The sequence below is a fragment of the Podarcis vaucheri genome, assembly GCF_965113315.1.
Source record: "Podarcis vaucheri genome assembly, chromosome: 7".
NCBI lineage: Eukaryota > Metazoa > Chordata > Lepidosauria > Squamata > Lacertidae > Podarcis > Podarcis vaucheri.
In genome coordinates this window covers 43,735,242-43,762,908 of record NC_138765.1, presented here as the reverse complement: position 1 = coordinate 43,762,908, position 27,667 = coordinate 43,735,242, and the positions used below count along the sequence as shown (strand labels likewise).

Sequence of the window (27,667 nt, the reverse complement as noted above, 5' to 3'; positions counted from 1 at the left end):
ATATTGGAACCAAAAATCCCGCACTGGTTATCCCCGTTAGAAATGATGTCTGTAAAAAAAGTTAATATGAGAGGGAAATGGGGAAACTATGGAGAAATGGTTACCAAGGAAGGAGGGAAGTGGAAATTAAAACCCTATGATCAAGTTAAGGAGTTAACACACGATTGGCTGCATTACTTTCAGATAAACGAAATGTTTAAAAAGGAGTTGAAGGAAAGAAATTACGTAGAAAAAGAGTCAACTTACCAAAAAGAGATAATAGATAACGAACATAAAATCCTGTCAAAAATGTACAAAATACTACTGGAGTGGCATATGAAGGATGAGGAAGTGAAAGCGGTGATGGTACAATGGGCAAGGGACCTAGGCTATAACATTCAACTAGAGGATTGGGAAAGCTTGTGGAAAGAGAACACTAAATTTACGGCTTGCATTTCACTGAGGGAAAACATGATGAAAATGCTCTACAGATGGTACCTGTCACCCGCCAAATTGGCAAAGATCTATAAGGTGGACAACAAGTGCTGGAAATGTAGACATAAAGAAGGGACTTTCTTCCATCAGTGGTGGGAGTGTAAGAAAGTTAAAAGCTTTTGGGAAGAGATATATAACGAGATGAAAAAGATGCTAAAATATACTTTCGTGAAAAAACCAGAAGCATTTTTATTAGGTATCGTAGGGAAGGATGTCAAAAGAAAGGACTGTAGACTTTTCCAGTACGCGGTGACAGCTGCCAGAATTGTGTTAGCCCAGAAGTGGAAGCAGGAAGGAGTTCCAACGGTGGAAGAGTGGAGAACAAAACTGATAGAATATGCTGAATTGGATAAATTGACAGGGAAAATCAGATATACTAAGGATCAGAAATTTATAAAGGACTGGGAGAAATTTGTGTGTTATTTGGAAAATAATTATGGGGCAAAAATAACGCTAGTGGGATTTAAAGAGGCTTTGTAAAATATCAATAAATATTGTTTAGTAGAGATTATGAGGAAGGATGGAATAACTGGCAATAGGAACAAAAAAGATGGAATGTGTATTAAAAGGTTAACTATGAATGATGTCAGCAACGTTGATGGAAGTCCAAAAGGAAAATGACTTGTTGTACATATGGTTTTACTTTTATCGTTATTTCCTTTTTTTTTCTTTTTTTTGAAACTCTAATAAAAATTATAAAAAAAAACACTACCACTTTCTCCACATCTCTTTTGCCTCTAGAATGGGAAACAAGGTGACGGGGTGTGTGTGTGTGTTGTTATTTGCCTTGTCAGGCGGAAGGGACAGGCATAGGAAGGAGACTCTGCTTGCTGACCCTTAGGGTAAGGGAAGCCTGTTGTTCACAAATGTGGAGAATTATTCACAATTAATAGCCTCTCAAAAACTCCAGGGGACAAAATTGACTAAAACCTCCATTGATTTCTCTGTATAACAGAAATAGCTGCTATAAGTTCTGAATCACAACAGAATCAATGCCCTCTGCTTTGAAATTAAAACATATTGAGCTTTTGTGGCTTGAACATAGAAGGGAATCGTTATTCCATGATGGATATAGAGGTTAAGCTTAAGCCCAAAAATCTGAATTAATAAGCATCTATAAAAGTGTGACCCATAAATGGGCTGCACAGAACCCACAGGGTGTGTGTGTGTGTGTGTGTGTGTGTGTGTTTGTGTGTGTGTGGACTGAATAGATCTTAACTGATGACTAGTGTGGATTTCAACATTGCAAAATGCTACTACATCATGCTACAAACAGCAAAAAACACACACACAAAAAAACTGTGCCCAATTGAAATGTATTAGTACCAAGCTCTAAATGGCTAGTGACCCAGGTAACTAAAAGAGCACCTTCCCCAATGTCAATCATCTCAGACCCTGCAATTGCCAGGTGAAGCCTTGGTGGTGGTACTGTCACTGAGGCACCACCCAGCTGGCACTGACGTGTGTGACAGGGCTTCTCAGTTGCAATTCATCTTTCACCCTCACTGAATTTCATGAGGAATTTTAAAATATTTCTGTTTACTCAGGCATTTTATGCCAGAACCTGGCAACCCTGAAATTACTGGCAGAGAAATGTGATGGTTTTAAATTGTTTTAGAATGTTTTCAACTGGTTCTAGAATTTTTTTAAAAAATGATATTGATGTTGGGCTCCTTTGGGAGGAAGGGTGGGGTATAAATTGAATAAATGAGGAGGAGGAGGAAGATACTACTACAAGCAGTAGTTGTAGTTGTTTTAATTCAGGGGGAAACTGTTATATATAGAAGTTCTCACCCTGGGCCAGCAGGGGGATACTGTAGATAGTTATGCAAATGAAGGATTGAAAGTGACGTTCAGTGATTGGATAGTTTGTATGCAAATGAAGGATCGAAAGTGACATTCAGTGATTGGCTAGTTACAGAAAATGGTTACTGTTGCATTCTAGTGGAGCTCTATATAAGCAGGCTGACTAAGCTCCTCAGTTCAGTTCTGTTCCAGCTTACAAATAAAGAGCTGCTTTGGAAGAATCGATGTCGTCTGATATGTTTGCCCACAACTTAACAGAAACCCTACATACTTTTGATATTTTCTTTCTTGACCCTTCCGTGCTTTCTGCTTCCTCATGTTCCTTTGCTCCTTGAGTGAGATTTGTGTAGCTGACCAGCTTGCCAAGCAGGGAAGAGACTTTTGGCCGAATATCCAGTTCCTCCTGCAAAGGAAACACAAGATGGTGAGGTTCAGTAATGACAGTAAATACTTAGCATTTACATAGTGTTTTCCGTGCTCAAGGCACTATATTTATATGACCTCAGAAATTGTTACAACAGCCTTTGAAGTAGACCAATGGGATTGTTTCCATATAATGGGGGGCACCTCTCCCCAACATACCACCTGCAGATTGGTGAAGTCTCAGAGCTTGTTCTTCTGCACGTTTCCTGCCAACCACCTCGGTCAGCACTACTACAAGTACCATGAGAAGAGAAGACTCCCTGGAAAAGCATGCTCCTGGCCTTACCATCTTCCAAAAGACACTGGGAAAGCTGATAAGCACTTGGCCTCCAGTTTAGGTTTGATAAAATAAAATATGTCATGTAGTTAAGAATAAATGCAATGAACAATTTCCAGAGGCATACCTATGTTAATCTATTGCAAGAAAAAAGAAAAGAAAAAGAAACTTTTTATGTCACAATAAAACATGTTAGTCTTTAAGGGGTTTCAATACAATTAAACAACTGATAACCTATTTGGTTACATGAAGTTTGTGCTCTGGCTATTGTGCAATGATTTCTGCTCCTTTATTTAGATCACCCCTTACCTTAAAATATTATTTGTTTGAACTCCTGTTTTTTACACTTTTATATGCTTTTATACTACTGTTTTACTGGTTTTCGGTTGTATTTTTGTTCTAATATTATTTTTATGTCATACACCACTTAGAGGCTTTAAGTGGTTTACAAATGCTTTTAAATAAATAAAAATATGGGCCTACTTTTAGAACTTTTACAACTTAATTCTCTCAGGCACATCATCGCAGTACTGGCATCTTGCCTGTCAGTCTTTGATGCCACAAATGGGATTTGCAGAGGGTCCGGATGTTGGCTGAGGGGATCTGCTAAACCAAAGGCGTAGCTCAGCAAAAGAAGTTTGCTGGAGGGTTTGCTTTCAAGGGGCAAACTGACATTTGCTGAAAAAGCAAGCAAGTCGGCCAACCTTTCCCAACAGTTACCACAAAGATGTGTTTTTTAAAAAAATACAATGCAACACACCCAAAACAAAAACAAAAGGGCCGACTGCTGGAGCCAAGTAGAACATTCCTCACAGCAAATGGGAAGCTTCTGAAGGAGCTAATGAACTGAGGAGAGGCCTGCTGAGGCAACCTCAGGAGACCTGAAGGGCCATCTCCATGGAAATGCTTTGTACAAAATGGAGCAACTCACTTGAAACCTGATGAAGCAGCTGCTTGCTAACATCTATTTTTTTAAATTTTTTTAAAAGGCCTGGCAGGAGACCGAGGCATGGTTCTATAGAGACAGGCAGAAAACTGCTCTCAACTTTTGTAGTAAAGTCAGTACCCAGAAGGTAGAGCAGCCATTAGGCAACATTTCTGCCCTGCATCCATATGCTTCATCTCTTTCCATAAAAGCCCCCAACTCCAGCTAATGGAACTGTTTCAATTAGGGCTGCAATGTTTAACATATTACTCAGTTTACAGTGCAATACTGCATATGCAAACTCAGAAGTAAGTCTCAGTGAAACTCACATCCAGGCAAGATTTGAAGCCTAAAAAACCAAAGTTAAAATCGGGGGGGGGGGGGGATTTTACTCAGCTAAATTGGATAGTCCCCCCCCATCACCATCTTTAATACAAATACCAGAACTGCAGATTGAAAGCCCCACTTTAAAAATACATTTGCTGTTTTCTCTTGTATAGAAGAGGTATCCCTGCCTAAGACTACACCTGTTATGCCACAATGCATTTTTTAAAATTCAATCAAGTAAACAAAGAAACCCTTGTGTGATTAATAGTTTTACGTTTTCCCAATTCACTTGCAAATAATTCCAACATCGAAGGCCGGCAGATGCCTGCAAACAACAGGTGAAACTAATTTTTTTTGTAATTATAAAAAAAAATGCTAAAGGAGCTTTAATTAAATTAAGATCTTTTTGCTGGGGTGTTTCAGTTACATTAGAGTGTTTTGCCAAAGAGCTTTTAATTAAATTAGTTCTTTCTTTTATTCATCGTACCAAATGAACACAAAGGAACCAGTTCCATAGGCGGCCATGTTGTCCAAATAGCTCAGTTCTGTCTGCTCTGACTGACAACAAGATTTACAAGATTTCAAGTCTGCCTCTTTTAATGCTGGAGGTGCTGGGGATTAAACTTGGTAACATGGGCAAACAAAGCATGCCATCTACCACTGAAACATAAACCCTTGCTGGCATTAACAGTATCAGAGAAAAAGAAGTCAATTGAAACTTTCTATTGTGTTCTCTCTCTCACCAATAATTGCCTCACTAATGGGATATCAAGAGCAAAGGCACAAACCTGTGAAGAGCCATTTCCCCAGGACTCATTTTGAGACATGACCACACATCCCTTGGCAGAAAGGTCACCGCATTCTCTTATTCAAACCTAACACAGGCAGAGGATTCTCCTCTGTGATGCAATACTGAAGGTTCTGGGTTGAAAAGACTAATGCCAACAAGACATTACAGGGTTAGGACTTGTCTTCTTTTTGAGGCTGCATTTTAAAAGGAGGCATTCCAGACCTGTCAACAGCAACCTGGCTGGGGAAAACTGGAAATGCCTAATAAAAATTTCTGTGGACTAGTAACTGCTGGATTTCTTTGCAAGGCTCTAGTTTACTCAAGCTGTGAAAATGCAGATCAGAAAAGGTCAACTTTGCACTTGTTTACGTGCTCTCTTGCATGAATTTTAAAATGCCTTCTTTAGCTCAGCCTAGTGCCTACAATTATTTTGGACTACGGCTCCCATCAGCCCCAGCCAGCAAAGCCATGTTGGCTGAAGCTGATGGAGTTGGTAGTTCTAAACACATCTAGCAAAGGCTGCTTTAGCTACTTGACTGCCCACGAATTTATCCAAGAGCATGGTAGGAAATGGGTAGTCTGGATAAATAAAACTTTGGACATGGACAGGACATGGTTTTCTGGGATCGCTCCAGATGAGGAACCACCACACCTAAAACTGCCACAGTGGGCCAGGGCAGTCAGTGATGGGCCTACATAATAGGGAAGAGGCATTCAGAGAAACCAAAGGCACACTGGGGACTGAGACAACCTAGATAAATGTGGAAACAAGTGCTGCAGGGATAATGAGGGGACTGTAGTTCCTATGCTCTTTGTCAAGAAAGATTGCTCCACTGGCTCTGCTAAAGCAAGGGAGGGAAGTGTTGGCAACAAGGGTGAAACAATTCCCCAAGGTCATTGTGGGCTTTCGCAACAGCCACCTACTTAGATACACAGGGAAAAGAGACTTGAGGAAGTGGCTCAACACATTTTATCCTTGATGGGGCAAGGGGGGTTAAGCACATCCACCCACCTGCCACCTCTCCCCTGAAAGATGTCCCTTCCTTGGCTGGGGCTTATAGCAGCTGGCATCCAGCAACACCTGGGCATAAAATGAGCCCTGCTAAATCAGGTCAAAGGCCCACCTAATCCAGCATCCCATTCTCACTGTGGCCAACCAGATGTGCAAGGGAAGCTGACAAGCAGGACCTCAGTGCATCAGCGCTCTTCCCATTTGGAATTCCAGGAATTGGTGTACAGAGGAGAGCAGTCAAGAAACCTGGAAACTGTAGTTGTTTATTCCTACTGTCAAAACTGAAGTTTGTTGCGAGTGCTGAGTGTTGTTTGGAGATCCCTATTCCCCTCACAGAGCTACAATTTCCAGTCAATCTAGTCAATCCAGCTTCCAATCCAGTCAATCCAGCTTCCCAGTGGACTCTGGGAATTGTAGCTGTCTGAGGGAAATAGGGGTCTCTTAACAACTATCAGCACCCACAACGAACTGCAGCTCCCAGGATTCCCAGCCATGACTGTTTGGTACTGCTTTAAATGTATAGTGCAGATGGGGCCAGAATCAGCTCCCCACTCTTATGAGTAACATGGTTTAGGGACCCCTAAGAAGCTGAAGAATGAACAAAAAGTCAAGGCTGATTTAAAATTCTTATTATTATTTTACCTCAAACAAAGCCAAGTTTCTGTCATAATAATCTCCTCCTTTGCCAGCATCAGAATTGTTGAGGAAAGGACTGCTTTCTTTATGGTTGCCATGGCCTGTGGAAAGAAAAGAAGAAGATTCCAGATCATTTGGGGAAGAAGACAACCTCATAATTCTGAGAAAAGGAAGAGACATAATTGGCACACTTGCATCGTTTTGTTTTCTTTTTCCACCAGCCCGTGATCTTAAAATTGATGGCTTTCAGAAATTTATTACCCTTGGAGAACTCTTTATTTGTCAGCTGACAAATGTACATGCACACACACTGCAGAGCATGCTGGGATGCTATCTAGTGCAGACTCTCACTACATGCGGAACGCCAGCCAGGACAGGGGTGAGAGGGGGTGTCATTACCCTATAGAGGGGTGGGCAACCATTTTCCTGTTGAGGGAGGCCACATGCTGGGGGAGAAGGCAGAAACAAAAGTGTTCTGGATTAAGCAATCTGAAATAAAGCCTGCTCACCTTCAATTTCTACCATCAGATTACAATATTCAATCTTTCGCAGGTCTATTAATAAATAATCCCCACTGCATTTGATGGGGTTACTGTCAAGTACAGTCGTAGCTTGGTTTTCAAACGGAATCCATTCCGGGAGTCCGTTCAACTTCTGAAAACGTTTGAAAACCAAGGTGCGGCTTCCAATTGGCTGCAGGAGCTTCCTGCACTCAATCGGAAGCCGTGCTGGATGTTTGGGTTCCAAAGAACGTTAGCAAACCAGAACACTCACTTCCGGGTTTGTGGCGTATGGGAGCCAAAATGTTCAAGTCGCAAGGCGTTCAACAACCAAGGTATGATTGTATACAGATTATGTTTGTTTTATTTATACAAAAGATCAAAACAGTTATGGCCCTGGAAAGGAAGTGGAAGTAATCCTTTCCTCCTCCCTCAATATCTACAATTGGGGTGGGGATGGTGGATATAGCTCCTTCCAGTTTTTTATGAAACTACATGGAAAAAGAAGGAACACACAATTTAGAAAGCCAGGAAAATAGAAGCAGGAAAACAAAGAAGGAACACTTAAGGGAAGGAAGAATGGGGCAGATTCAAGAGTCTCAAATTAAGTAAAGTAGGCCTGTGCCCTGCTTTATCTTTGATATGCCTTAAAGGTAAAGGAACCCCTGACCATTAGGTCCAGTCGTGGCTAACTCTGGGGTCGCTTTACTGGCCGAGGAAGCCGGCGTACAGCTTCCGGGTCATGTGGCCAGCATGACTAAGCCGCTTCTGACGAACCAGAGCAGCGCACGGAAACACCGTTTACCTTCCCACCGAAGAGGTACCTATTTATCTACTTGCACTTTGACGTGCTTTCAAACCGCTAGGTTGGTAGGAGCAGGGACCGAGCAACGGGAGCTCACCCCGTCACGGGGATTTGAACCGCTGACCTTCTGATCGGCAAGTCCTAGGCTCTGTGGTTTAACACACAGCACCACCTGCGTCCCTTGATATGCCTTAAGTTTCACCCAAATATTCCCTTTTGGGAAGAATGGTAATTACAAACACTTTCAGGGAAAATAAAAAAAATTCCTTCCAGTAGCACCTTAAAGACCAACTAAGTTAGTTCTTGGTATGAGGTACCTGAAGAAGTGTGCATGCACACGAAAGCTCATACCAAGAACTAACTTAGTTGGTCTTTAAGGTGCTACTGGAAGGGATTTTTTTTTATTTTGACTATGGCAGACCAACATGGCTACCTATCTGTAACTTTCAGGGAAGCTTGCCTGGCATCACTGATCTTCAATTTTAGAAAGCTTTAATAAGCTTTCCCCAAAGCTCAATTTGAAAAACACAGGTCTGGGTGTGAGACTTTATGCCCAACAGAAAACAGGGCTTAAGAAATTGAGTCCACTGAGGAGTAGGCAGAGGAAAAGCTAGTCACCCCATGAAACGTCCTACACATAGAAACGAGTACATCTAGCGTTACCCTTTATATGCTAGTTTTCTATGTGCAGAGAGTAGTGGTAGCAGGATGAAGGAAAAAGCAGACATGAGAACCCCCAACAATGGAACAGCCAAGAAACAAAGCTTACCAACTCACTGAATGACCACAGTTCGACCCTTATTGACTGCACAATTATATAAAAATCATGCACAATTCTGATATTTGGACATTACTTCAAGTCTGAGATAGCAAATGTGAAGAGCCTAGAATGTTTTCTGGTGCAAGTATTATACAAATGCTGATAAATTATAGGGGAGCTCTGCAACTTTAAATGTAGATTTCAGTCTTTCAAATCCACTCTTCGTCACTAAAACCTGGACTTTGCTCAATTCGAGTCCCATCAGCTATGTCCAAATTTCAAAATAATATTTTCAGAAATCGCAAAATTAAAAAACAACAGTAGTAACAGCGATCTGTATACCCAACTAGCCAACTGGCATGGGATCCATTCTGCCTCACAGATAATTATTTTCAGAGTTAAGAATTAAAGCCAAGTATAAAAAAAGAGAGTCAAGTTTCCCATTAGCTTCTACACAGTAGTATCTTTACTTGGTTACTTAGTTATAGAACCTGATACTCTGAATTTGTTTGCTTTAAAAACAAAAAAACCCTGCAATCTATTCAGGATTGTTTTAGATGGCTCTCGGCCAGGAGAAATTATGCTTGCCTGCTTCCAAATGAAATACAAGGGGGAAATGGAACCTTTGACTATTAAAGTAGAATAGCAGTATAACTGCTAATAAAGAAATATATTGCCCTCCTTTTGATTGGATGGTTTCTAAACCTGTCAGCATTCCGACTGATTGTGGAAATGGCACATAGTCATCAAGGCAAAATTTCAGACATCCTCACAAAAAGCTGATATATTCCAGAGAGGCAGAGTATGATTCAGGCATGCATGATCTAATCCGTTTGTTTTTTGTTTACAAGGTTCACCAGATACAGCCAGATGCAATAGTGAGACAAGCAAACATATGTACACTAAAAAGTATTGAATACATTCCCTCTGAGCGCATGCTCAACTCAGGAATTGGTGTTCAGTACCAGAACAAAGCTCACAAGTTTGTTCACAGACAAATCTACTCCTGGTTTCTCCAGCTCCCCAGACATAATTCTGCTTCAGCAGCTTCATTTGGGGGGTGGGGAGTGGTGGAGCATTTTAGTTGTTGCTGTAAAGCAGGGGTCAGCAAACATTTTCAGCAGGGGGCCAGTCCGCTGTCCCTCTGAACTTGTGGGGGGCCGGACAATATTTTGGAAGGGGAAAAAATGAACGAATTCCTCTGCCCCACAAATAACCCAGAGATGCATTTTAAATAAAAGCACACATTCTACTCATGTAAAACATGCTGATTCCCAGACCATCCTTGAGCCGGATTGAGAATGCGATTGGGCCAGATCTGGCCCCCGGGCCTTAGTTTGCCTACCCATGCTGTAAAGCAATTGGAAGTCAGAGAGCCTTGCCAGAGAACCTACTGAAAATCACAGAGATCTACCAATAGACTCTGTTAAGAACATCGTAAGAGCCCTGCTGGATCAGGCCAATGGCCCATCTAGTCCAGCATCCTGTTCTCACAGTGGCCAACTAGATGCCTGTGGAAAGCCCCCCAAGTAGGAGACCTGAGAGCAACAGTGCTCTCCCCACCCTCCCAGCAAATTCAGAGGCATGCTGCCTTCGAGAGCCTTATCCTCTATGAATTTGATTCTCTTTTAAAGCTATCCAAGTTGGCAGCCGTCACTACACCTTCTGGAAGCGAATTCCTTAATTTTAATTATGTACTCTGCAAAGTTCTTTATTGTCACGTGAATTCTGGACCTTACCCCTATTCATGCGGAATTTGTTGAAATATTTAACTTTGTACTTGCCGAGTTATTCAGAGTTTGGGTAATGTAAGAACAGGAACTATCTGATTGCAGGATATTGCTCCATAAAGGTATAAAAATTTATTCCAAAAATATATGATTATGCAAGCAGTGTTAGATATAATGAACTATGGATATTTTTAAATAGTTTTATTCACTAGTCCGCTTTGACAAGTACTAGAGGAAGAACTGAGCTTGCATTTGCCAATGGGTAGGTCAATGTGGGTGGTTTTTGATGGCTGTCCATCAGTCTCGGATCACAACTGATACACATGGGGAATATATTATTTCTTATTTCAACTGAGCAGACTTCAAATCATCCTTGCCTCAATCCTGGTGGCATAGCAGCTGGCAGTTGGCCAGAAGGTGCTCATACATGCTGCCTTTGGCACCTGTGCATCAGAGGCAAGCTGTAATAGTTGGTCCAAAGAGTTCTCTGTACAAGCACCTTGTAGCATGCTGTCATCAGATCTGCTGCCAACCACCAGAGAGTGGCTCCCAAGTGTTGAAATGTAAGATTCTAGCCTTTCCAATGTTCAGTTGTAAGTGGTATTCATCATACCTGTTAAGGATTAATAGCATTAATCATTTTTGGATGTACTTACTCTGACCCACTTGCACAAGGTTTGCAACCTACAGTTTGGAAAATACTGTATTATAGGAAATGTAGGCAGGTTAAAGTGTTTGAGGGCTAGTAGCTTGTGTACACTTATTTACAAGGTGGCCTTTGATGATATGTGGTTCTCTGTCTAAACATGTACTTTCTCAACAACAAGATGAATTTTAACAGGGAGAAATGTAAAGTATTGCACTTGGGCAAAAAAAATGAGAGGCACAAATACAAGATGGGTGACACCTGGCTTGAGAGCAGTACATGTGAAAAGGATCTAGGAGTCTTGGTTGACCACAAACTTGACATGAGCCAACAGTGTGACGCGGCAGCTAAAAAAGCCAATGCAATTCTGGGCTGCATCAATAGGAGTATAGCATCTAGATCAAGGGAAGTAATAGTGCCACTGTATTCTGCTCTGGTCAGACCACACCTGGAGTACTGTGTCCAGTTCTGGGCACCACAATTCAAGAAGGACACTGACAAACTGGAACGTGTCCAGAGGAGGGCAACCAAAATGGTCAAAGGCCTGGAAACGATGCCTTATGAGGAACGGCTAAGGGAGCTGGGCATGTTTAGCCTGGAGAAGAGGAGGTTAAGGGGTGATATGATAGCCATGTTCAAATATATAAAAGGATGTCACATAGAGGAGGGAGAAAGGTTGTTTTCTGCTGCTCCGGAGAAGCGGACACGGAGCAATGGATCCAAACTACAAGAAAGAAGATTCCACCTAAACATTAGGAAGAACTTCCTGACAGTAAGAGCTGTTCGACAGTGGAATTTGCTGCCAAGGAGTGTGGTGGAGTCTCCTACTTTGGAGGTCTTTAAGCAGAGGCTTGACAACCATATGTCAGGAGTGCTCTGATGGTGTTTCCTGCTTGGCAGGGGGTTGGACTCGATGGCCCTTGTGGTCTCTTCCAACTCTATGATTCTATGATTCTATGATTCTCTTTGCTCTTTTCAAATCACTCCCATAAGTTCCAAATTCTTCCACTGTCAGCTCCAGAGTCAAAAGGTTTAAAGTCAAGTTCACAGCAAGGACATCCTATTTTAATCTCCATCAATATGTTGATTTGGGCATTGCAGACAGCGCATTAGATGAATTGTTATATTCTCAGTGGGAGTACATTACTACCCTGGCAGAAACATTCATTAATCAAGATCACCTTCAGTTAAATATCTGACTAATCTGCACATTTCACAATTGCTTCAGCTCATAAAGCTTAAAAGTTAACACATTTCAAGGCCAGCTCCCCCTGTATTTCGATAAATGCTTTGTAACCGATATTTTTTTCAAGCAAACAAAAATCATGACTTCCTTATGTAACGGGGTTTTTTTGTTTTCACTATTCCAGCTGTCAGGTGTTATTTAACTTCTCCAGACGCTCAACATGAAAACCACCTTAAAAGCATCCAGCTAAACTTGCAAATAAAAGAGAAACAAGACACCTGCGTGTTCACAAGTCGTGAAGTCATTCATCTTCAAGTACCTTCAGCTGTCTTCTATACAAGTGTTCTAAGAATATGCAGGGTGAAATGAGCATGACGAACATGTAAGCTTTGTGGAGTGCTGGCAGCTGCCCAGAAAGGATTCCCTTTTTACCATCCCACCTCCAAAGACATTGGTGTCTTTAGCAATTTTAATTTTTAGAACCAATCTCAGGACTAGCCTTTAGCATGCATCACGTGATATATTACAAGGCCAGGGGGCACACTGGCAACTAGACCATATCTGGGGAAGGACCATAGCTCAACAGTAAAGTTTGCATGCAGTAGTACACAAGTTCAATCCCCAGCATCTCCACATTTCACAGAAAAATGTATTGCTTATGGGTTGCAGCCAGCTAAATTATACTCACAGCAGATCCACTGAAATTAATAGACCTAAGTTAGTCATATCGTTTAATTTTGATGGGTCTTGTCCCGAGCATGACTAACATTAGATACAACCCTGTTTTCACTTGTTTCAGCATTTTAAAAGCTGCCTTTCTGTAAAACTATGAGAGGTGGCAAAATGTAAAGAATGAATTGTACAAAACATATTTGCAAAGATGTGCTTCATACCTTTGGAGTGGCTGGGATTCCCTATTGAACACACACTCCATGGCAAACTTGGATTTGTTGACATGGAATGTGTGAAAAGGTCGTTTGTGACTCACTTTCCCATTCCTTCCTTATAACAAGGGTTTAAGCCAACTTCAGTCAATGATTCCAGCTGCAACATATGTAAGTTCTCCAAAGCGAGCTGACGTCAAGAGTTTGATCTTCATTAGCAATATTGAATTTTGCTTCAGAATAGACCAATCAATTACTGGAAGCCTGAGGCATTTGTGTCTTAACTTTAGGAAATGCAGTTGCCAACACATGGGCAAATCATTTGCCTTTTTCCTTTTTTAAAAAAGGATTATTAAACACAACAGAATTTCATTTAAGGAATTAAGGGCTACCTCACATCATTTGTTATTATCACCTAACCAAGCCCAAGACTTGTGACCTCTCTCTCTTGAAAATATTTGAAAAATTTATGCATAAGCCAAAAATAACTCAACTAAAATATTTGACTGGGGCCAAAAAATAATAATTCATATGCCATTAAGTGCATTTTGGTTGCAATCCTACACCTACTTACCTGGAAGCCCCATTAAATGTAACGGAACTAAGTTCTGACTTGACATGTCATGTATAGCTATGATTGAGATGTTCAGGATGGTTTAAATGCTAGATTTTTTAAAAGTTGAAGGTTTTTCAGGGCACACTGCCCTCATAAGGCACTTTACAGCTGGAGTATGAAGATGGGAGATCAGGAACTACTGGCAGATCTCTGGGTGACTTGGAATACAGCAAAAAGAATTGGCCTCCCAACTCTTTAACAATGGCAACAAAAATAATGACCCCACCCCCCAAAAAAATTATACTGCTGCAATGAAGAAAGCTTGGGGTGGGGTAGAGAAGAGAGGAAATTTTGTGCAGTAGTAAGACTGCAAGCTCCATTACTTTCTGATGCTCAAAAGAGATTTGGGGACTCAGGAATCTTTCCTTCTAAGTCAATGTCTTTTGCACCATGCTCTAGTTGGTGAATCTAGAGCAGGCATCCCCAAACTCGGCCCTCCAGATGTTTTGGAACTACAACTCCCATCATCCCTAGCTAACAGGACCAGTGGTCAGGGATGATGGGGTCATCCCTAAACATCTGGAGGGCCGAGTTTGGGGATGGCTGCTCTAGAGGAAAGATCTCACAAGCCTTAAGTCTTGTCCAGGGGTGCTTTACAAGATTCTTAAAACACACGAAAATATAATTACAACACATCACAACAGCAGCTAAGGATTTTTCCAAGTGAAGGACAATTCAACCAAACACAAGCTTGAATAAATGTGTCTGCAAAACATTCAGACAAGTTCAAAGCTTTAATATTATTATTTTGATAATCATAATTGATGATTTATATGTTGCCCATCTATCTGGGTTGCCCCAGCCACTCTGGGGGACTTCCAACAAATTAAAACATCACACAGTGTTCAGGGTGATTGAATGTATTCAGTAGTCCAATAGGATACCCTTACATACTCTTACAATACAGTAGTCCAATAGGCTACCCTTACATTATATACTGAAGGTACCGAAAACTAGCAGCATGCTTATTTTAGCATGTCTGAAGAACTGTGCTCAGCACATGCAGAAGTTATTTACAACTTCAGTTTTAGATCTGGCAGGTATCATACCCATTCCAATTGCCCAATTATAGAATCACAGAATTGTTAAGTTGGAAGGGACCCCAAGCTTCATCTAGTCCAAGTCCTTGCAATGCAGGAATCACATCTAAAGAATCCCTGACAGATGGCCTTCCAACCTCTGCTTTAAAATCTCCAGTGAAGGAGAGCCGCCCACCAACCTTTGAGGTGTATTGTGTTCAATACACACTCTATAGCTAATTTTCTAAAATGAAGCATTTTCAAAAATGGGAATGAAAAACAAAAGAAATCAATAACTACCCATTTCAAATGTTGCCACCTGAAGGATTCTACAAGAGAAACAACTGCTTCAGAAGAAAGAAAGAAAGAAAGAAAGAAAGAAAGAAAGAAAGAAAGAAAGAAGCATAAGCAGACCAAACCACAGAAATATTACAGGTCCCAAATCAAGGAATACCTACCCCTTAGCAAGAACCCTTTGCCTTTCTCTGCAACGGGGCTCACCATTCTCCTTCTCCTTCCAGTACTTTAGACCACATTTAGCACCAGGTATTTGTGAAGCACCAGGGTGCCAAGAACAAAAGCAAAACAGATTCAGTTGTGTACTTCCCTAGAATGGACACCAACAGTCTCTGACTACCGGCTGCACAGCTGCATGGTATTGATCAGCCAAGCACACTACATAGGACTCCTGATCATCAGGCGAAATCAAAACCAATATGACCCTGATGGTGTAACCCCTCCAAGCCTCACTGCCAAACATGAGCTACAGTGGTACCTCGGGTAAAGAACTTAATTCATTCCAGAGGTCCATTCTTAACCTGAAACTGTTCTTAACCTGAAGCACCACTTTAGCTAATGGGGCCTCCTGCTGCCACGCCGCCGCCACGCAATTTCTGTTCTCATCCTGAAGCAAAGGTACTATTTCTGGGTTAGTGGAGTCTGTAACCTGAAGCGAATGTAACCTGAAGCGAATGTAACCTAAAGTGTATGTAATCCGAGGTACCACTGTATTAAAGAAGATGACAGAAGATGTTTCAGTGGTCACTGAAATATAAAGCCTTGTGGCAGTGCTGGCTAGTACCCATTAAGACTAGCGGGGTGGAAGGAAGATGCAGTCAGTGCCAACAACAGCTTATTCTATTTTTGCCCCCATCCTCCTCCCTATTGTATTATACAAAGGCGCGCACCAAGACAAGGGAGGAGGGAGGAAGCTGGCAGGCAGGTGGGGGTTGGCTAAGAACAAACTGAGGTTGGTGGGGTAGTGGTCGCTTGCCCTAATAGACCAGCACCTACTGCCTTGTGGTATGCAGAAACAGCACACCTACAGTGCAAATAAATCCCTTTCTGAACGGTGATAGCTCCCAGATAAATATAAAATTACATTTTACAGATAACAGAAAGGTGCAAGTGCACACAAGCCAAGAGGGTTATGCTTTCCAAAGCAAGACAACAGATTCCCACCCCTCAAAGCTTACAAACCAAAGAATGATAATGGCGGAGAATAGAGGGTTGGGGAAAGATACAGGACAACCTTGTGATTTGGTAAAGGATGTTCACAAGTGCCCAGAGCACACCCTCTGCATGCATTAGGGCTCAGCTTCAGTCTTTGGTATCTCCAGCTGAAATTATATCAAGTAGCAGAGCCAGGTAAAGAAGAATCCTTCTGGCTGAGCCTTTGGAGAGCCACTGTGTATTACAGTAGATGCTACTGGAAAGGCAGGACTCAATACAACACCCCTTCAGAGGGTCTTCAGGAGTAGGTGGAGATCTCTAAGAAAACAAATCCCAGTTTCCTAGGCTTCCTTGGAGACGCCACAAATAGTAAGACAGCTACAAAACAAGTCAAAATTGCCAATATGTATAGGCATGTCCTTAGGTTTAAACCATTGACTAGTCATTAGGGGTAGGGAACCTGCAGTCCTCCAGATCTGAGTTCTCCAGTCCTGGACTCCAACCCCCATCATCCCCAGCCTTCATGGCCAGCTGTCAGGAATTATGAAAGCAGCAGCCTAAGAGCACCTGCAGGGGAATGGTATTTCCTTTCTTTCTTTTTGGGTGGCTAATCCTCTGCTGGGCATTTTGCCAAACGATCACCAAGGCGAGACGGCTCCTTCTGGTCAGTCAAGCAAGAAGAATGCTGAAGAGCTGAGCAATAATTTGGGGGTGGGGAAGAGGACACATACATACACTCATCAACTGGGCTGATGTTTTATGGCAAAACATGTGGCCATCCAGATGTTGATGAACCACAACTCCCATCTTCCTTGACCACTTGCTAGGCTGGCTTGTGCTGGAGTCTAGCAACACCTGAGTCTAAGAGCCCTGCTAGATCAGGTCAAAGGCCCATCTAGTCCAGCATCCTGTTCACACAGTTGCCAACAAGACGCCCATGGGAAGCCCACAAGCAGGACCTTCAGCACTCCCCACACTTGTGATTTCCAGCAACTGGCATTCAGAGAAATTCTGCCTCGTAACAGTAAAGGCCTTCGTGGCTAGCATCAACTGACAGCCTTATGTTCCATCAATTCGCCTAATCCTCTTTTAAAGTCATCCAAGTTGATGGATGACTATGGGCTGCGAAGACCTACTTCCTCTTCCAGCATTCAGCTTCCTTGGATGTTCACGGGTTCTAGCACTATGAGGGAGAAAATCTTCTCTTTCTCCACAGCTGGCATAATCTTATACACCTCCTTAATGTCCCTTGTTATTATTTGTTGGGCCACAGCATACCCACTCCTGTCTTTAAAGGTGTACACATTTTAGGGAGCCCAAGCCAATGAATGGCATCCAAACCAAAGCCATGCAAATAAACCCACAAGTACCAGCCATTACCAGACTGCCTGCCCATCCATGCCAACACTGCAGAGTGCAATGCAAGGTGTCAACTTGGCTTGTTTGGCTGCTATCCATGCTATGACCATGAAGGTTTTATGTGACACTCTCCCATCTGGCATCTTCCTAAAGTAATAACAATCATAACAGCTTTTGTACATCTAGGCTGGTTGCCAGAAAGCTATTTAACTTTGCCACAGCAGAGGCAGATTTAGGGGAGTGCACTGGGCAAGGAACCTTTGGGACGCCACAACTATGATGTTGAATGAAAGGTGAGACACGGGAGGGTGAATTTTGGCATCGCTGAAATTTGAGGTGCCAAGGTCTGCCGCTGGCCGTAGACCATCAGGCAAGTGAATTCCATCAGACATGATGCTGCTATCAAAAGCTACCAGAATGTGGAAGAATACAAAAGGGATTCAACCACAGACTTGCCAGCTCTAGCAATTTAAGACTTCAAGGATGATCTCATTTTCACCCAAGTAAACCAGGTTAGCAAAGGCTAACTTGAATGACTTGAATGCACAAACCAGCCATTACAGTTCCAACACCACAGACATAATTTTTGCATCAGTACTGTATCAATACACAATACTTTTTGATGAAGACAGTTCACACATTCAATGCTTGTGGCAAAGAAATCAAGTGATAGACAAGCATGTTGGAGCTGGTTCTGCAATGTTGCATCATGCAACACAAATGTGCCTTTGCAGGGGGCAGGGAGACAGGCACTGCATGCCTGCTGTGAGCCCCACCTATAGGAGAAGCATGGACCACTCTAGCCAAAACATCGCTTAATCTCCTCCTCATTTTCCCCAAGAAGCAACAGGAGTTTTGCAAATGTTGGATAGGGCAACTGCAATTAACATGCTGGAGCCTCTCTCTCTCTCTTTGACACAACACATTCTTGGGCTCCTATTTCAGCAATTTAAACTATGCAACAACAAGCCTCAACAAGTTAGCCCTCTTGGAGAATTAACACAGCTCAGCAAAACAAACTCCTTGTTTTCAAAATGTGAATATGAGGTGAGGCTTTGATCACACAAAACTTGCATCCAGATGTATAGACAGACAGACTGACACACGAAACCTCACTAAATCCCCTGCCATGTGAAGTACAGCCGTGAGCATTCATTTTGTCCTGAAAACACTTACATTGGGTGGTTTCCATGTGGGTGAAACACAATGGCCTTAGGCCACTGTGAGAAACTAATCCTAATTGTAGTTTTCTGCTTCGGCAGCTATGCCTCTTGGACAGAAATATCTACAAAGGTCTCATAAGTTTATATGGCTAGCGATGGGGGAGCTGATGATGACTGAAGCATGGAAATACATAGTCTACTGGATGGGGTGAATTGCATGGGCCTCTCTCACCAGAAGGTGGTCCAAACTGATAAATCAAGGGAAGGACCTGAAATATCACTGCATGTGGCCACATCCCTCAAATCCCCCATGACTACTGAGAACTCCAGGATTGACTCCTGAATACCAGACTACTTGCGGAGACAAAACGAGACACATAAAACCTATGCATGGTGTTTGAAAACTGCAGAAGTAAAGTACTCCTGAAAAATCCCTACAGGAGTACCTTGGACACCTTTGCTCATGTGTATGGAATTAGGTAATTGTAGACTCTGGACTAAATGGTTGGGAACAGGGTGTTTTAAAAAGCAGATTTTCCAATTTACAAATTCCCCATAAGACATCCCACACTAAAAAGAAAGAAAGAAAATTATATGACATAATTAGGCTAGGAGGCTAGAGGTCCTCCAATCCCAATCAAATCCTTTAAATACAACAATAACCTACAAATAATCCTGCATGCAAAGAATAACCACACACACAACAGAAATCAGAACATTTCATCATCTACCCCAGTGGTCTTAAACTGCTCTAGACTTGAGACTCACCTCTGATTCCCAATCTGCAAAATGGGACCCAACTGTACATTTTCACTCTTGATTTATAAACAGTGCTAGCAATGCATTACTATTCATTCTAAAATGGCAACTCACAAAGCACTATTCTTAGCTTTGCTTTAGCATTAGTACTAAATGAAAGCCAGTGATGCTGACATTTCATCTTAGCTGAAAGGCCAAGAAGCGACTGACAGACTCACAATTTCAGTCTGACCCCTGGGCATGTTTCTCCTAGATGATGATGATGATGATTAGGGTTACCATGGTTGGTACCAAATAGCAGGAAGCAGATGACAGCATCAGTTGCCAATTCTGGGTATCATTTACTAACCAAAATCCTACACTTTGGTGATGTTAGTTATTGAAAGTGTACTTGCGTCACATTAGAGCTCAATGAATTGTTTCTGGAACTCATATCTAATTCCAGAGACTGTGTACAGCGTATAGTGACTGTATCCACTATATACCCTCAGAATTTTGGGTGAAAATAGGAACCAAAACTTGTAATTTACTGTTTTGCACATTGCATAACAACTCCTTTGCTATAAGCAAATTTTATTGTTTGACCTTTATAAAATAATAATTAAAAAATTGTGCAACAGTTGGAACTATGTCAGTGGAATTTTCTTACTAACCTCTCAATCAGTTTCAGCATTTTTTAAATGCCTCCAATATCTTAACAGTCAAAAATTGTAAAATTTCTTCCTGGCATTGAGGTTTTTCATTAAAGCAACTGAACACATCTATAAGGTATGCCAATCTTAAAAAGCCACATTTATGAGTTGTCAAATAAAAAAAGCCTATGTCGTCGATTTATTTCTCAAAAACTGCTGAAGCACTTGTGATCACTTTTACGTGTAACAACAGTTTTGTGTTCAGAGCCCATTTCTTTGCTGAGAACTTCTATCCAGAGTACTAGCTTTAAATTTCGATTTCTGCACATTTTCCTAGAACAGAATTAAGGATTTCACTCATGTTTGGTCCAGTCATACTGAGCTGGATTACAACATGGTGGTGGCAGCTTTGTTGCAACCCACCTGGTGTGGCCTCAGGACCCACCTGTGGGTCCCAACTGACAGGTAGAAGACTATGACTAGCCCATGCCAACATATAAACAGAACAAACACCCTGAACAGGAACATAGAAAGCTGCTTTATACAGAGACAGGCCATTGATCCATCTAGCTCAGTACTGCCTCCACTGACTGGCAGCAGCTCTCCAGGATCCCAGGCAGGGGTTTTCCCCGGGATTGAACCTGGGGCTTTCTGTACGCAGAGCTGGTGCTCTACCAGTGAGCCCCAAGCCTTTCCCCTTGTAAGAATTTACAAAAAAAACCCCAGAATGCTTGGTTTGCCAGCTTGCAAATAAATCTATCCTGTTAAGGTGGAGAACATTATCAACAAGTAAAAACACTTAAGATTTTTTATTCCAAGCACAGAAGTCCCACCAACATACACAAAACCTGGAAACCACTTACCAGTACCAGCTCTTACGCTGCTGTTGTGCTGAGTGTCGCCCATTCTGTGACATTTGCTCATAAAAGGAAATAATGAGTGCAAAGGGGTTGTATTTTTTTTGGTAGACTTCTTTGCTGGCCAAGAGATCAGGAAACGGCCTTAATCTCCACTTAGCAGGGGGCTTCACTGCTGCAAACAAGCCAGGTTTAAGCTGTTCATTAAAGGGTAATCAGGTAGCTTTTTTCCCTTCTTTTTTTTTTTTTGCAGCAGAGGGTAGAAGAGTGGCCACTGCTGCAGAGGGGCAAGGGTACCAACCAAGCTGTGAACCAGGAGGCCCAGAGTTCACTTTGCCAGTGAACACACTAGATGGCTCTTTAGGACCACATTTCCCAACAAAAGTGGTTTCACTGAGCACCCTCCAGACATAGGAAAAACAAAACAGGAAAGCATCCATCGGAGATGGCAAAGCCAGAGTGGCTGGGGAAACCAGCCAGATGGGCGGGGTATAAATTAATAATAATAATAATAATAATAATAATAATAATAATAATAATGATGATGATGCTGCGAGGAACTCTTCTTTCTATTTTCCTTCTCAGAATCTACCCGCTCCCCAAGAGTACAGTTCCTATTTATTTTCCATAGCTGGTGGGAAAATCTGCAGGGATGTATATAAGGACATAAGAGCTTTCTGGACCAGGCCAATGACCCATCTAGTCCAGCATCCTGTTCTCAGTGGCCAAACAAATGCCTGTGGGAAATCCACAAGCAGAATCTGAGCACAAAAGCACTACCTTTTCCCGTGGCTTCCTGCAACTGCTATTCAGAAGCATTGCTGCTTCCAATGGTGGAGGCAGAGCATGGCCATCATGGCTAGCAGTCATCAATAGCCTCCTCCATGAATTGGTCTAATCCTCTTTTAAAGCCATCTAGGTTGGTGACCATCACTGTCTCCTGTGGCAGGAAGTTCCAAAGTTTAGCTATGCACTTTCTAAGAAATGCTTTGGTTTTATCTTCCAACATTCAGCTTCACTGGGTGTCCATGAGTTCTAACTGTTAGGCGAGAAAGAAAAGGTGTTCTCTATCCACATAATTATATAAACTTCTATGAGGTCACCTCTTATGCTGCCATGTTTCTTCCTAGGGGAGTCACTTCCATCCCCTTCATCATTTTGGTTGCCTTTTTCTGAACCTTTTTCAACTTTACAATATCCTTTTTGAGGTGAGGCAACCAGAACAGTAAAATAGTCAAGGAACAGCTGTAGCTCAATGGCAGAGCACCTTCTTTGCACACAGGAAGTCCCAGGTTCAACCCACAGCTTCTCCAGATGGTGCTAGAATGTCCCCTGCCTGAAACCCTGGAGAGCAGCTGCCAGTCAGTGTAAACAATACTGAGTTATATGAACCAATGGTCAGACTTAGCACAAGGCAACTGCATTAGCAGACAATCTTCCAGCTGCAAATTACAACATCCTGGAAGGCTGTTTATAATACTGTTTGCTCATCACACAAGTCCTTTCTCCAAGTCTTCCAATACACTTGAAAAGTCCAGATATAATTACATGACTGCTCATTTACCTGACTGAGTTGGAAGACATTAGAAAATTAAGAGGACACCTCCCCTTGGATGTGACAGGCAGGATCTTCAAAACTTTGCCACCGCCTCCTCCCCCAGAACAAATGTGATAGGCTAGCTTCTAGAGTCCTATTTTCCAGATCTTCCTTGCCTCAGAGAATTAGGTGGGGGGTGGGGGATCAGCTTTGCCTCAGGCCTCCCAAGGCTGTTGAAAGGGTTACGGAGAGGAACATGAAGCACTTTGAAGATTAGAAAGTGCTTTATAAATGCAAAGTAATAGTATTATAATCTTTACTAATAACTAGGGCTGCATAGAGATGTGGAGGCTAGGGGAGGAGTGGCAGGAGGAATAGGCAATTCCTCCTCCCACCCCCACCCCCACCCCCCAGCCTTTGCAGCTCTAGCAATGACTGGTCAATTCATTTGTTAGTTCAAATGAGGGGAAAAAACATTTTGACCTAGCTAAGAAAATGTCCCAAATTAATTGATCAATATATATATTTAACTTAATTATTTTTAATGCAAAAGAAACATTTATTATTATTATTACTTTAGAATGAGTTTTTCTGTTCAAACACCAGGCATCTCCAGGGAGGGCAGAGAAAGACTTCTTCCCAAAACCTTGGGATAACTGCTGCCACAAAGCTAGTGAAGATACCACAAAGCTATATGGCCCAATGACCTGACTCGGTATTAGGCAGATATCTACGTTCCTAATAATCTAATGCAACTTGGAATCAGTAGCAGCCCAAGAATGTTACACGCAACATCCGTTAGCTACACCCTGCCCACACACATCTGTCTGTAGATGGCAGAAGAGCTAGGTCAGAAGATGAGGGAGCTTCCTCATCAGTTTGCACCCTTCAAGCTGTCAATGAAATCCAGCCCCACCATATGCCTCTTTCCCTTTGATCTGCCTACCCCATGTTCCAGATGGGACAGCCATTTTCAGTTTTCTTAGCAACTTTCAATCTCTGCTGCAGGCAGACCACAAGGTCAGAGGCTGGGCCAACAGGCATGGCCCCACCCTACCAGACATTGATCTGTACATACCATGAACCTGTGTGCAGAGATGGAGTGAACACTTTTCTGCCCAAGGGAAGGCTGCCTTGTAGGCAGCCTTCTGGGGGGCATGTACCAGTGGTGAAATGGGGCAGAACAAATGTAATATGCTAGTTTCTACATAAATGTACACACCCTTCTCCAACCAGGCAAGCAAAAGGCATTATCAGCCTCAAGCTAGCCACCACAGTATAACCAACCTCCAGATGAGTTTCCCAAAGCTCTGACGCATTTCAGCTCTGTGTATTTAAAACCTCTACTTCGAAAACAAGTGTGACCAAGCAAGTTACACACATCATGTTTAAAAAGTTAAAAATGGTTCCTCACATGATTCCTAACCCATAGTTCATAAGATTATTATTTTTTTAAATTGAAAGATATTGATATAAGAAGAACCCATTTGATTGCTGGACTGAAAAGGCCAGCCTCCAGTACCTTGGAGGGTTTACATCTGATTGCATTAATGCTGCCATGTCTGCAAACTAAAAGAATTTATGCACCTGGCAATCAGACAGTAAAGTCAACAGTGGCACACCCCCAAACTAGGTCAGTGACCGCCTTATTAGCGGTTTCAGATCAACAAACAAAAGTTATTGGAAGATACACAACTTTCTGCAGGACACCAAATGCAGCTTTGTCACACTTGAGCTGGCAAAATACAAAAATGACACTGGTTCTCTTTGTAGAGGAGAAGTAATCATTTTATAATGCAACCTTATGCATGTTTACTTACCCTAGCTGTGCAGCAGTCAGCCCAGAACACAGGAAACTGTCTTATATCAAGTTAAACCATTGGTCAATCTATCTCAGTCTTGTCTGCACAGATTGACATTGGTTTTAGACTGGAGTCTCTCCCCAGTTCTACTCGGAGATGTCAGTGATTGAACCTGGAACTTCTGACTGCAAAACAGATACTCTAGCACTAAGCTGTGACCCTTCCCCATCACCCTCCCCAGACTGAAAGCTGGGGTGGAGAGGAGATTGTTCCTGATCTCTCATGGAGGTATAACAAAAAAGCCAGTGACAACAGGAGTAACCAAGGTCTTGGCAACCACAAGTTTAACTTGGTTACCAAAACCAGCCAAAAAATGGCAGCTCCCTATACACAGGTAAGTGTGCATAAGGACTGTATTGCTTCAGACCCCAAAGGAGCGGGAGATATCATAGTTGACAACCCAGCTCAGGAGGAAAATAATTTTTAAAAGAGCAAAGAAACACAAGGCACATTGGTGCAAACCAGGGAAATAAATTGCTCCGGGGGGGGGGGGGAGAGAAGAAAAGTTAAATGTTGATGCACACAGAGAAGTTGGGTCTTTGAAGGTGCAGCAAGCTGAGACAAAGCCTCATCTGTCTTCAGAGGCTTCCATGCAGCAACAGGGAGAAAGCTTTTGAAATTAATCTTATTAAAGCAGCACATCCAAGTCACCCAGAGATTTAGTATCTCATATGATCTCCTGAATTTCTGCCAACAAATAATAATGATGATGATGATGATGAATAAACCTTTATTGTCACTACACCACCTGTGTGCAGTGAAATTAAACGAGCCCGCCACCCATACACTCAGTCTTGTTCGCACTCTGTGTGCTTGTCAGAAGTCAATTACACCACTATTTTTTTCCATTCAGCAGTCCAAAAGCCCATGGATAAAAACTGTTCTTTAACCTGTTGGTACGGCTGACTATACTTCTGTATCTCCTGCCCGAAGGTAGGAGATTAAAGAAGTGCTGGCCAGGGTGACTCATCCCTAAGTATTTTGCTTGCTCTCCTGAGGCAGCGGACTCCCACGATGTCATCTAGTGAACTCTGAGGACAGCCCATGATGTCATGTGCTGTATTCGCCACCCTCTGTAGGGACTTCCTGTCCGTGGCTGTCAAACCAGCGTACCACACTGTTATACAGTATGAAAGGACACAGTAGAAAGCACACAGTAGGAGATCATCAATTTTTGTTTGACATTGTCGCAAGACCCTGAGGAAATGGGAGTTTCTGTTGGGCCTTCCTAACCACCTAACCAACCAACAGCAGCTGATTCACACTCCACAACTGCCACAGAACTCTTTGGAACTCTCTAGGCTCAGCCATAGCACCCTCAAACCTGATTGGCTCAGAGAGAAATAGGAAGCTGCCTTACACCAGAGCAGATTATTTGTGCATCTAGTGCAGTGTTCTTTGATCTGATTGGCAGCTGCTTTCCAGCTCATCTGGCACAAAAGGGTCTTCCTGACTACCTAAGACCCCTTTAACTGAAGATTCCAGGGACAAACTATAAGATCTGTCACTGAGCTATACTCCCTCCCTCCCCACAGCAATGGTTTTTCTTTGGACACATAACCATTGCAATTGTCTTAGTACTGTCTTAGTATTGTATTATTATTTCATTGCAACTTGCCCTAAGACCTTATTATAGTGAAAGGTGGGTAAGAGTCAAGTATCATTGGTTAGGGTGTGTTGAACTAGGCCTGGGATACAGGGGTTCAAATCCCAGGTGACCTTGGGCCAGTCGCCATCTTGCAGCCTAACCTTCCTTACAGTGTTCTTGTTGTGAGGATAAAATGGGGGAGGAAGAGAACTCTGATGCACACCACTTCGAGCTTCTTGGAGGAAAGGTAGGGTATAAATGCAATAATTAAATAAACAAATTCCCACAGAAAAAATAGCAGCTGCTGCTGCTGCTGCTGCTGCTGCTTCTTCTTCTTCTTCTTCTTCTTCTTCTTCTTCTTCTTCTTCTTCTTCTTCTTCTTCTTCTTCGCTTCCCCTCCCACCCAAACTCTTATCTGGTATCGTTTATAATTTTGTTCATCACATTTCTGCATTCCAAAATATCTTCAAAGACCTCACGTTAACAAATATGAGATTCTTTCCATTTTATCATCACAACAAGTCTTTGAGGTAGAATAAAGAAGGCAGGCAGTGGCTGGCCCAAGGTTTTCCAGTAAACTCCTTTGGGAGGAAGGGCAGGATATAAATGAACAAATGAATAAATAAACTTTGCAACTAATGCAGGGACTGAAAATGAAGTGTTCTCCCCCCCAAAACCCCCCCCCACACACACTTTTAGTTTGCTGTTGGATCTACTACTGGAGAACATCCATGGATGTGCCTGACATACATTTAGGCCTGTTTGCCTTCTCACTGGTCAAAAATATTGTTCATAGCATCAGGAACCTATGTGTACCCAACTACTGCTGTACATATGTGACAACAATGACATGGCACATACGTACATGCAAACATTTCAGTGACACTGGGTCACTCTAGTTGCAGGGGACCCTACAGCCAATCTTACCTATACTTCTTCTGTTGCCCCATGGCCTCTGCAGCAATGGGCTGATTTATTACATTTCTAACATGGATGGCGCTGTGCGTTAAACCACAGAGCTTAGGACTTGCCAATCAGAAGGTCAGCGGTTCGAATCCCTGCGACGGGGTGTGCTGCTGTTGCTCAGTCCCAGCTCCTGCCAACCTAGCAGTTCGAAAGCATGTCAAAGTGCAAGTAGATAAATAGGCACCGCTCCGGCGGGAAGGTAAACGGCATTTCCGTGTGCTGCTCTGGTTTGCCAGAAGCGGCTTATTCATGCTGGCCACATGACCTGGAAGCTGTACATCGGCTCCCTCGGCCAATAAAGCGAGATGAGCAGCCACGACTGGACCTAATGGTCAGGGGTCCCTTTACTATCCCACATTTACTCCAAGGAGCTGAAGGTGGCCGCACATGGTTCCCTCCCTCTCCAGTTTATCCTCACAACAGCCCTGTGAGGTGGGTTAGACTGAGAGGCAGTGACTGGCCCAAGGCCACCCAGTAAGCTTCTGGGTAGGGAGTAGGGATCTGAACCCTGGTATCCCAGGTCCTACTTTAAAGAAAAAATGAAAATCTGGGGTTGTACCCAATATTAGTTCTACTCAGAGTAGGACCCATTGAAACTAATGAAATCAGTGGGTCTACTTTAAGTGGAACTTATCTGGATACAGTCCTTGGTACAGGACACTAGAAGCTCCAACAG

General features: G+C 42.6%; 1 protein-coding gene across 2 annotated transcripts in view; it reads right to left on the bottom strand.

The window, feature by feature from the left end:
• The window catches only part of SLC12A4 (solute carrier family 12 member 4), a 66,299-nt gene that overhangs the window by 32,446 nt on the left and 6,186 nt on the right, over window positions 1–27,667 (bottom strand). Inside the window, exons 2-3 of one of the 2 annotated variants that reach the window (XM_082232281.1) lie at window positions 6,677–6,771; window positions 2,552–2,683 (exon numbers count right to left, since the gene is read on the bottom strand). In XM_082232281.1, the coding sequence (XP_082088407.1) occupies window positions 2,552–2,683; window positions 6,677–6,771 (227 nt within the window). Of the gene's footprint in view, window positions 1–2,551; window positions 2,684–5,020; window positions 5,113–6,676; window positions 6,772–27,667 lie in introns of those variants that run through there. The other variant, XM_082232282.1, reaches the window with a different exon arrangement.